Source organism: Anoplopoma fimbria, chromosome 9, assembly GCF_027596085.1.
Source record: "Anoplopoma fimbria isolate UVic2021 breed Golden Eagle Sablefish chromosome 9, Afim_UVic_2022, whole genome shotgun sequence".
NCBI lineage: Eukaryota > Metazoa > Chordata > Actinopteri > Perciformes > Anoplopomatidae > Anoplopoma > Anoplopoma fimbria.
Window position 1 is genome coordinate 2,527,091 of NC_072457.1, and position 12,380 is coordinate 2,539,470.

At 44.6% G+C, this 12,380-nt stretch overlaps 1 protein-coding gene across 1 annotated transcript in view; it reads right to left on the bottom strand.

Annotated features, from left to right (window-relative positions):
• Window positions 1-5,630: 5,630 nt before the first annotated feature.
• cacna1ab (calcium channel, voltage-dependent, P/Q type, alpha 1A subunit, b) overlaps window positions 5,631-12,380 on the bottom strand; it is a 163,189-nt gene continuing 156,439 nt past the window's right edge. The window contains 4 exon segments of the mRNA XM_054605334.1: window positions 5,631-6,180; window positions 6,182-6,357; window positions 6,999-7,237; window positions 9,371-9,572. Of these exon segments, the coding sequence (XP_054461309.1) occupies window positions 5,631-6,180; window positions 6,182-6,357; window positions 6,999-7,237; window positions 9,371-9,572 (1,167 nt within the window).

A 12,380-nucleotide genomic window follows, 5' to 3' on the forward strand; every position in this document is an offset into this window, starting at 1 on the left:
ACATAGACTCAGTTTTTCGTAATTTGTCATATGCACTTTCATTTAAGCGTCCTTACTTCATAATGCCTTTTTAGAATTATTTTGCTTTTATTTAAAAGAAATACAATATATAACGACCAATTTGTTTAAAAAAAAAAATCTCTCATCACTAAAAAGGTAATTCTATCTGTATCTTATTGGCATTTGGAAATCAAATATGCAAAGTTGCAAGTTTAGCTCAACAACAAAAATTCAACAAATTCAATTTAATTATTTATTATTCTTAAAAATAAATAGCCGGATTAATCAATATAGAAAAATAATCTGTTTCAGCCCTCAACACATTCACACACCGCTTAAAACACCTGCACACACACCTCCACACACACCACACACACACCACACACACACACACACACACACACACACACACACACACACACACACACACACACACACACACACACACACACACACACACAGAGTAAATGTCTCCCAGAGTAAATGTCTCCCTGTCAGAAGTAGCCCCCCCCCCTCACGGCGAGACCAAGCGTGGGCGTGGTGACGGTGACAAAATGGCATCTGAGCGTGAGGATGAGGATGATCCCGAAAAGTGGTCCAGTGCCATTGTGAAATTGTGTGTTAACATCACTACGACCTCTGCTGCTGCCCCCCCAACAAACCAAACCCCCCACATCATTACGACCTCTGTCATTGCCTCTTGACCCTCCCGCCCCTCCCTCCCTCCCCCGCCTCGCTCTTGACCCCCCTACACACACACGCATGCACACATCTAGTGCTGTACAAAGGGGAGACCACGGCGTGGCTTCAGCTACATAAGCACAACTTTTGGCAGCACTACTGTACATTAAAACCCACTGTAGTTTTTTTTTTCTATATTTCTTTTTAAAGAGAGCCCTTATTCGTGTGTTTTGTCGACGCGTTGCCTCACGACTGACCCACTGACACAATTTCACAGCCGACTGAGTGGATGGTTTGGTGCGTTTTGTTAGTTTTTCCTTCGTCCCGTTACGAAGAAACGAAGAAAAGAAAAAAAAAAAAGAAAGGTTAAGACTGATGGGTGACAGAAGCCGGAGGTGAAGACACAGACAGCAGATGTGGGGAGAAGTGATGACTTAGCAAAAAACTTGCAATCCCCCCCCCACAAACCAGTTCAAAAAACAAAAATCTAAAACGACAGATTAGTTCACTTTTTTTTTTTTTTTTCAAAAGAATGGGATTGGTTCTCGGGAAAAGCACACAACACACACAACATGCTTTCACACAAGGGCAGTGTTGTGTGTCGGCCATTTTGGATCCGCTGTTACAATTCTGGACAAGCGAGTGGTGTCATGGAGCCAAAATGGAGGTGTGGTTTTTTTTCTCCCTGCCCCGTCTATCAACACGCATCGGCGGCGTATTAGTGTTGGTTAACGGTGGGCTGCTGATGGGGGGGGGGAGTTATATTGTGTAATGTAGGGTAAGTGAAAGGAGGTAGGAGAGGAGGGGAGGTCGACATAACAACGTCTGACGCCATGCCAGGTTAAAACCATACGATAGCTCAATCGGAGGCCTGCTGGGTTCGTAGCCGACTCTTCCCTACGTCGTCGAACTATCTAGCTACCTAACTCTAGAGGGACCTGAGAAGTAACCGCTTTGCACCTCCGTAAAACCGCTCACTACACCGCCCGAAACTGGACCCGGACGCAAAATGCCACGCCTGGGGGGTTAAGCCAAGAAGGTTAGCTTGCTAGCAGCGTCCAGTGCGTTAAGTCTTTAAAAGTCAAAACAACGAGGCTCTGATTCAAACTATGTGGATATTTTTGGCATGTTTGAATTGGGTTTTTAATCATACCGGACATGATATTGATTTTGCGTGGAAGGCTAGCCTCTTGGCTTATTTCCTCACCATGGCCCATGTCTCCAAATCTCCCTTTTTTGTTTGCTAGCACGGGAGCCGGTGGGACTTTTTAAGGCGTAGTGTGGTTGATCTCAACTACTGCAGAGGGTAAAGGGTGATGGGGGTGAGGGGAATAACGAGGGGGGGGGGGTGACGAATGTGACTCTGATACAGAAGGCACTGTGGCTCTGTAGGGGGGTTGTGGGGGAGCGTCCCCAATGTAACGTAAACCTCACTTGATAGGAGGTGTGGGCAGAGGGGTTTCGGGTTTTGCGCCCCTCAACTCCCGCCAAACAATCAACAAAAACAAAGCCCCACCCCCTATCCCCATCTTCACTACGGTATGCTCGACTAGTAGGCCCTGGAGGCAACACATTTCGGGAAATGAGGGGAAAATGGGGAGGGAAAAGGTGATCGTCTGGATAAAGGTACATGAAAGGGTTTGACTGTGTGTGTGTGTGTGTGTGTGTGTGTGTGTGTGTCAAGAGACGTGTGCAAACATGGGTGTCGATCTTCACGATTTCTCACAACCTCCCGGTTCATTCGTCCCATTTTACGGTACCGCGGCGTTGCAGTTTCTCCTCCGAAATAAAAACGACGAGGACGCTTATGAGGTCTGCATAGAGTCAAAACAAGTTGACCTGGGGGGGGGGTTTCGTCTTCCGGCGTCAGAAAACAGCGCAAGGTTTTTCAAGAGTAGCTAGATCGTCAACTGTGTCATGAGCATGAACGGTATGCAAAATAAATAAACATCTGAAACTCTAATTATACTTTATCTATAGCTACATCTACCGTACTCTATCTAGATTTATAAGTAGTTTATCTTCTATAGCTATACTTATATCATCTTGTCCTAGAGTTATTGAATAGTCAATAAATGTTATCCCTCATAACAATGAGGATGAAATTAGTAGTCCTCAGTGTTTCTGTCCTGTAATGTGTCTTCAAGCTGAAAGAACGGATGTCAAAGCAAATGGACAGAAAGAAAGAAAAGGATAGGTGAGAGAGGTTGGTGGATACTGACGTAGGTTTTGGCAGAGAAGGTTTTCAGCTTTGCTACAACCTCATATGATTGGATCGGGGGTTTGGTGGCTGTTCTCTGGTTATCCAGACCTGAGCGAAGGGGGTTCGGCGGTTGGGGGGGTTGTGGGTCAGTATTGGCACAGACAGGCAGACAGAAGGACTGGGGTCGACAAACGGACAGATATGGCGTCTCTCAGGCTGCATCCGTGTTTCCCCGACTAGGACTGGACTCCATCTATATATATATATATATCTATATATATATATATATCTTACAAAGATATAAGAGACGGGTAGGAGGTTTCACTCCGGGTCTAGAAAAACAGGATGTTGCCCGGAGGCTGTCCTGTAGAGGGGGGAAGGCAGAAGGGCGGATAATGTGCGCTGATAACTGCCCCCTGGTGGCAAAAAAATAAAGAGAACAACACCACCTAATACTGACACCAACACCGTACCACCAATACTGTGCTGTCACTGCCGGAAACCGGTCGCACTACAAAGCTACAGAGCCAGACGGAGGGAAAAGATCGAGATTGGTTTGGTTTTTTTTGGCTGCAAGTTGAAGAACTCAACCTCGGTAGAACATCAGTAAAACTTGGCTTGTCTGAAAACCTCTGCAGTGTAAAATGCGGACCAACTCTTCCGCGTTTTCAACGATCTGGTCTACCCCTCCCTCTGAACACAAATTCTTGATCTTTGGGTTGGCTTGACGAGAGTACCGACCCACGTGAATCACTGCAAGTCAGGTACCGAAGCTCCCCTGACCCGCTAACTCTGAAGAGAGAGAGAGCGTATCTTAAGAGTTGCGTTACAACACGCAACGCTGCTGAGTGAGTGTTCCCAAGCCACCGTAGCAGGAAGGCATCAGGAACCCGGTAAACGTTGTTGAACGCGGGGGGGGATAAAAAACATAACGGATGTAAACAAGATGGACATAGCATACTTAAACTCCAAATAGCATGACAACAAATCTACAGCAACAGTTCCATCAATCAATCATCAGCATCATCATCATCATCATTGTCATCGTCATTTTGCATTGACATTGATATCGTTATCATCATTAACAATAATAAATCAAGTGTGGTGGAAGTCTCCTTCTCTACGCTCTTTCTCCCTCTTGTTTCTCCAGCGAGACAGGAAACGTGAACGTGATACTGCGCTGTTTCCTGTCTCTTTAACAGGTCGTAGTTTTTTTTTAATCAGACAAAACAGCCGAACGTCAAAGCCTGTTTTCGGTTAAAAACGAAACAAAAATGACATTTGAGATTTCAGAGAGAGAAAGAGTCTGAAAGAAGAGGACTTCTTTCGTAAACCTAAAGTTGCAAAGTTTCCTATAAAGCCCCCAGGTCCCACCCACACCGGTTAGATTTCCTCTCTAGTATGTATTTAATCGATCATGCAGGTTTCCATCAAATTTTGGACTCCAAAAAAGATCAAAAGGAGGCTGAGCGAATGCAACAGAAGAACCAAGCTCCAATGTCCGAAGAAGAACAAGAAGGAGAAGTAATCGATAGTAATCGAAGAAATTCTGAAGAAATTAGTCTTTTTCCCCATCCCTCCTTCCTCTCCTCCGCCCCACTTAACCGTGTGATGTCATTTCCTGTCAGGTCATCCCCCCTGCCTTTGCGCCGGGTCGTGTAACCGAGGAGGAAGGGGCTTGACGAAGTGTCCGACTCCCTTCTCAGGTTACCTGAGGCCCCACCCACCCAAATAGCGCAATCGAACAGGAAGTGAGCCCACACGGGCCCCGCCCCCCTGCACTACAGCCAACGCTGGACAGGAAGTGATGTCACACCAGTTCCGTCAGCATTAAGTGAGTCTTTAACAGTAAACAGAGATGATAAAACTCATCAAATATCAGCCAGCGCTGTGATTGGCTGGTTTTTGCAGTATAGGCGGAGCTTCCTGGTTCTGTCCCTTGGAAAGGAAAAAGGTTAAAGATAAAGTGGTTGTTCTCCCTTTTTTTCTTTTCATTGTTTGTCAATGTAAAGTTTCATTTTGTTCTTCATTGTTCAAGTTTGATTTTTCTGGAGGCATAGCTTGGCATGTAAGGGTTAGGGGGTCCTGGCTTTTTGTTAATTCATTTTTCTTTAAACATATCTGTTTGAGGAGCAAGAGTCGAAGCAGCGGACTCTGTGTCCCGACTCATTTTCAGGCTTTTACATTAGCAGACCGGCCAGCGACGGATCCGCACACATCTGACCAAAACTAACCAATCACGTGCCGGTCTGGGAGAAGTGCTTGCATGCCTCGTGAACCGCGGCCATCCCTGGCCGTTTTACATGCTCCTCCCTCGTTTTTTTTTTTTTTTTTTTGTGTTCCCACACCTCTCTCTTCCTCCTCCAGCCTGGCCTTGCTGGTCAGGCATAGAATTCTGGGAAGTGTAGTTCTGAGAGAGGCAGAGGTAAACTGTGCCCGGGCCTTGCCATATTTGTCTTGGCTTGTCTCTTTTTTTCGTTTTATCCACGTGCTGCTCTGTCACTGATTTGAGTCCTACACAAAATCTGTAAAAGGCTAATTGCAGCACATCTGCCCCCCTCCCCCTCCGCCTGTTCCCCCTCATTTAGAGTCCGACGGGTGAGTGTAGAGGGTTTGGAGGGCGTCCAACCTCCTTCCATATTTATCACCACCTCTGCTTTATTAAAAGTCTACGTATCCAAGGCCAGAGCACCGGAGGCTGCTATTCTTCTCCTCTCCTGCCCTTATCCCTCGCTCCCTGCGGTTGCTAGCACCAGTCATCCTCGTCCGTCTCACTATAAGGTTCATGCAGGCCCTTGCGGGGCCCTCTGGGATGGGGGGCCCGGTGGTGTGGATGCGGTGGCGCTCCAGGTGGCCCTCGCCGATGCGGGGAAGGGGAGGACGAGCGGTAGCCATTGGGCACCCTGCGTGGATGCGGGTGAGGGGGCGGAGGGGGCCCGTGGCGGGCAGTCCTGGGTGAGCGTGGGTGCGGGTGGGGGTTTCCCCCATGTGGGTGAGGGTTGCCGTGGGAGAGGCTTTGCTCGTAGGCGGGAGGCTCATGGTGCCGCTCGTACTCGTAGTCTCGCTCGTAGAAGGGCCCGTCCCCCTCCAGGCTGTCCCCAGGCGGAGGCCCACTCCAGCGGCCTCGATGAGGTGACCTGGGCGAGCCGTGGAGGGGCGAGCGCGGGGACTGGTGCCTAGGGGAGCGCGGCGAACCGTGCCGGGACGAGGAGCCCCCGTGGATGGGGGAGGCTTGGCGTGACGGGGGCCGATGGTGGTAGCCTCTTTCCAGGTCTGGCGGGGAGAAGTGTCGGGGGGGGCGAGCGCAGTCTGCCCGGCCCTGGGGGGCCATAGCTGGGCTTGCGGACAGCGGGGGAGTAGGTGACATGTGGACGGGGGACGGCAGGAGTCTGGGGCAGCTGGCGACGGCCTCTCCGCGGAGTGCTGGTCCCCGAGGTGGAGGGGACCGGGCTGCCGCTCACCGAACTACTGCCCTACAGCAAAATGTAAACAAGGAAAATCAAAACGCACCACAACAACAACACCAAGACCAGAATAGAGCAGAGAGGTGACAGATAGATAGATAGATAGATAGATAGATAGATAGATAGATAGATAGATAGATAGATAGATAGATAGATAGATAGATAGATAGATAGATAGATAGATAGATAGACAGTTGGATAGGTAGATAGAGATAAACACCATTGAAAATCATCCAAAAACATAGTGATGAGGCAAAAAATTGACACCAAGAAGCAACACGTCACATTGAAGAAAAATGGACGGAGAGAGAGAAACAGTGATAAAGAAAAAAGCGTAACACAAAAAAGAGAGATTGATATCCATAAGTAGGTGTATGACTCTGTGTGGACTCTTACTGGGTAAAAGAACAGCTGTTGTGGTGGGTGCAAAAGGCAGAGGTTAAGGATCATTTAATAGATAATGAATGAAACCTAACCTGCTGTATATACAATATATAATAGTATAATGTAATTAGGTATGGTGTCAAGTACCACTGTCAACGCTGAGGTATCTGCAATGACAGCACAGAACACCTTGAAGGCTATTTATCCAACCTCTATAAAAGGTAAACTATTTATATGGCATTGATCTCAGTGTCGTTGGAGCCCACCTGTCTGTGTCCCCGTCCATCGGCCCCCTCGCTGGGTGAGCGGGACCATTGGCGGTCGTGGGGAGGCCTGTGGGGGTAGTCGTGTCGGTCGGGGTTGTAGCGCTCCTTGTCCATGGAGCTGTGGTGGTGGTGGTGGTGATGGTGGTGGCGGCGGTCCTTGGTCCGGCCGCGGTCCCGCTCGCGCTCCTTGGGTGGGAGGTCGCCCGACTGCGTGGTGGTGCTGAGGTCTGTGCCCAGACCTAGCAAGGAGATGTCTCAGATTACATTTGCAAAAGCAAGGCCACTTGTTATTTTGTCTAGGAGTTAAACTAGCAGAGGTGAGATTAAGATTACGACATCAAGTTACCCTCCAGTTACTATAGTAGTTTAAGATTTTCAAAAGCAAGCATTTTTTATTCAAATGAGCACAGCCCATTTGAGACCAGTTGTTCTAGTGATGAAGCAGAAGTAAAAATGAATTAATTAAAAGAGCCAAAACTCTTCTCATTGGATCCACAAGAGTCTCAGCTTTCCAGTAATACCTCATTTATTCAGTCTCAAGACTTTTTTGGAGCCTAACTTTGGAGAGTTCTTTTTTATTTGCATGGCAGCTGGTTTCTCGCGCTCTGACACGATCATCACGCCATCACATATCACATGAAAAATCCATCTGGTCAGGTTTCAAGTCATGAGTTTCTGTCAAATAAGCCAGAGCTCGGACCGATTAGCATCCTGCAAGGAGCTACTGGCAGCTAGGGGCGTTTGTCCTAAACAACAATGCTAGTTAGCGTAGCTGCAATAGCATCACTTATATACAGAGTATTTCTTCATTGAAAGAAGAGCAATGAACAAAACCTTCTGCTTTTTCCGAATGGCTTTGATTGACAGACGGTTCATCCAATCACATGCCAAGTATTTTTCTTAGGTCGTCTAGTTTTACATGATACCAATATCTTCACTCTAGTTGAAATGTGTTTATATAGTGGTTTATATAAAATGGGGAAAAAAATAAAGAACTAAATGCTACACAAAAATCCACTGTATGTGCGGTCAAACATAGAGCAGAGACAACTAATTCAAGACACCATCATCACTACTGAGTCCGAGAGGCGGAGGAGAGTCCTCTCCATCAGATTAGAAAGCTCTCCAATTATGAAGAGGATTTAGAGTTAAACCGCGTTAGTTTCACAGGCTGAAGCATGCAATTTGCACTCGCAATTAGTGATGAAGTGGGCAATGTTCTTTTCAAGGACTTCTTTGTGTCGAGACTTGACTCGCATAAATTTACTGAATGTGATGACAGCTCTGCTCTCTTAGCTCAATAAATGCAAAGATCGCTCTTAACCGCTGCTGAAATGCCCTTGACTGTAAAGCAACGCTGTGTGGTGCAACGTTATATCATAACTTCATTTCTAATGCCACTGTAAAAAAAAATACAAAATGTTGGCTATGATACATGTGTCACACTCCAGCTTCTCCATGAATTCTCAGCAGAAGGACAAACATTTCTTATCAGTCACATGTTTTGTCAAGATTTGGGAAATCATTTAACAGGAACTCTGGCAAACACGGCTCATAGGAGAACGTTAGAAGGGCCTTAATCTTCCTGAAACCAGCTCATCGGCTTGCACAGAAAAATCGTATTTTGATAATTAAAAACCCTAAAGCAACTATATGTGTAAAATCTGAATAATGTCTGATTTAACGTTGGCTTTTGGTTCCATATAGAACACAATCATCTGTTTGTGGACTTCTATTTTGGAGTTTGGCGATTTTGCCTTCGCCATCTTGGATTACGGCTGTCGCCATTGTTGTTTGCTTTGCAACCAATGAACAGAAGTTACCATATTTGGAGGAGTGATGTAGAGACGCCGTATACGTCTCTGTTAGCGGCAGCAACCTGTCAATCACATTAGCCCCGCCCTAAAGCATCCCCTGCTTTATGGTCTGTTTGACTCTAAATGGAGCATCATTTACTAAATGAACATCATGCTGTATTGAAGAAGACTTGAAACTAGAGATTGAGACCATAAACTCATGTTTACAATGTTTACTGAGGGAATAAATCAAGAGAGAAGTAGAGTCATTTTCTCATAGACTTCTATACAACCAGAGGAGTCGCCCCCTGATGGTCAGTAGAGAGAATGCAATTTTTAAGACACTTCCACATTGGCTTCAATCAGCAGAACTTCTGCCAAATGTTGATTCCACCATTACTTTTTAAGTGATCTTGTTGTGAATTAAAGTGTTAAATAAATGGAAACTTTGTCCTTCATAGCAATCCCTACAAATATTGAATTAACAGACAGACAGACATTAACCTACAGACACACCAAATATCCGTTCAAGAGCCAATAGCTCAAAGGTACAGATGCCCACTGTGAGCGACTCACCCGTGTCGGCGTCGGTGTATCTGGTCAGGGAGCGCTGCGAGGCCCGGTGACTCCTGTCCCTGTGTCTGCGTCCTCCCCCTTGTCTGCCCTCCTCGGACACCACCCTCTCTAGGGAGTAGTCGTCCAGCCTCACGCCCCGGCCAGTGCGCCCGTGGACCAGGCTGGAGGTGGAGCGACGCATCGGACTGGTGTCGGTGATGGTCTGTGAGGAGATGAAGGTGAGAGCAAAGAGGGAGATACAAAAAGGGAAGTGAGATTTAATGCATCCTAACTGGTCGACACTCAACAATCGCTGACTCGCTGAGCTGCATGTTTGAACGTCTGTCAGATAGTGCATTCCTGTGTGTATATGTGATTATCGAACAACAATATCTGATTTGGGTCAAACAGCTGGACCAAATAACTATTGGTTTAGTCAGGTGGTGGTTAACCACACAAGGATAATTCAACATTTTGGCTCTGCACACTTCTGATCTGAAGCACTATTTGACCCATCTAAAAATCATATATCAGCTTATGGTATTTGCATTCAAGTAGCTTGACCCATACTACCTAAAATCCCTGACTACTAAGCTTTTGACAAGCACATATAATAACATGCTTCTTCACCAAAACATGGGGGGATGAAACAGACGAGATAAACTGGGAACTGACAGGAAGAGAAGAGTTTGGGCTAAAGAGACAGAGAGCAAGCATGAAGGAGGGCCATAGAAACCATGCCTCACATGCACCTACTGGACTTTTCCGAATGGCAGCCATATTTAATTTACATCATGGTCAGGTTGGAAAGCTACAATAAAAAAAAGAAATCTCAATATAAATCTGGCAGATTATTACTGGTTTTACCAAATAAAGTGATATGAATTTAGACAGCAGGATTAGTAAATTGTGGCATTACCAACACTATAGAAGCTTGTAATAGCTATTTAGTAGATTTAAAGCTCACTGGTTCAGAATGAAACATCTGGCTAAATGTTAACTGATGTATAAAAGTAATCTTACTCCACTTCCTAATTAGATCTATTTTAATATCTGTCATTATTTAATCTCTTATTCTGCTTATCACAAAAATATTAAATATTAGATGTCTTGGTTTTATATAAGTATTGGTTCCCAACATAATGTACAACAGTATAACATAAATGAAATATGGCAGCCATGTGGATAAGGTAAAATGACATTCCATAACCTTCCATTCTGGTTGAAATGCTCTGAAAGAACCCAACAGAAAAATCATACAGGATTGATTGTTGCATGTAGAAAAGACATAACATAAGTTACCATACTTGTTTTCATATCAAAATCTCACAATTTGAAAGAATTCAGGATCATAATGATGCTTTAATTTTTTGCATTTAGGATAAGTGGATTTATTCGCCTTGGTGGCATCAGTGAAGCGAGGTTTAAACTTTTGGCCTTAAAAAAAGTGTCCTGTATATTATATATAAATCTATACATGAATCCAGGGAAATACAGGAAGTTAACAAGTCGCAATTACTGTGGTGGCATCTCCCTACAATACGCACACGTCCGAATGCAAGCTGTCCTCAGAAGTGAACAATTTCCCTACTTTTACCTTTTCTTTCTAGGTAACGTTACTTTTGACAACAATGTCTACGAGTTGGGGAAGAACCTGAGCAGTTCTCAGCTGCTTAATGTGAGCCTCACATTGCGAAACGAGTAATGTTAGCTAAAAACACTGCTTAGCTAACAAAGTATTTTTTTTTTACGGTAAAAAAAACTGCCAGCTGTTACCGGAATTTCACAGTAGTAAATTTGGTAGAACATTTTCTGCCATTACGGTAAAATAATTTTAGTTTTGCTGATTTTATGGTTAAGGTTGGAGTTTGATTCCATATTTGACTGTAAAAATACAATTTTGTACCATAGACAGAAACATTGCTTTGCCATATAATTAACATGAAGATAAAGAAAAAAACTGGCAGCTGTTGTTACCGGAATTTCTCTGTACTAAATTTGGTAGAACCTATTCTGCCATTACGGTAAAATAATTTTAGTTTTGCTGATTTTATGGTTAAGATTGGAGTTTGACTCCATATTTCAATGTGAAAACCCAAGTTTTTACCATAGACAGAAACATTGCTTTGCCATATAATTAACATGAAGATAAAGAAAAAAACTGGCAGCTGTTGTTACCGGAATTTTAGAGTAATAAATAAAGTAGAACTTTTTCTGCTATTACGGTCTACATCTAGATTTTCTTGCTGGGTTCATTATCGGGCATTTCTGACCAGGACAGGAACCCTGCTGACACTATGAACCCCCCCGCTTAAAAACTTCACATCACCCTGATGATAAAGCACATGTCAGTCTGCAAGCTGCAGGCCGGACAAAGACTCAGACGAACACAAGAGGATTCACCGCCCTGAGAGGAGCTGCTCTGCACTCAGTCAGCAGCCCGACACAAGCCATGCACGCCCTCCGGGCCGCCGGCAGCACGGTGCTACACACGCTCATACACTTCACGCACAAACACACTGCACACGGAGGTTTCACTTTCTGCATTTGCTGGGCGTATATTTGGACATTCTTTTTCAATATTTATGTTGACAACTACTGTCTGTCACAATATTAGATTTTCACTACTCGATTATCTTAAAAAAATTCACGATAACAATATTATTGATAATCCTGAAATACATTTTGAAAATAATAAAAAATAATCAGTTAATAATATTTAACTTTGCTTGTGTGTTTTCTCTCTTTTTTTGGCAAATCAATTAAACTCAAAATTTGTAAAACTAGTGGAGAGAGTGTCTGGAACATAGATATTATATAAACGAAGTGGAAGTGGTCATCTTGACGTCAGCAATTGGTTTGTGGACTGACGTTTTGAACGTAATGTAGTTTACTCAGCTACGTTACGTAGGTTGGGTAATGTTACTTAACTTTGCAACGTTAATACATAATACTTAAATAAAATACAAACGCACTTATTTAAACCCGAAACCATGGTCTTTTCCTAATCCTAACCTAGCAGTTCGGTTGT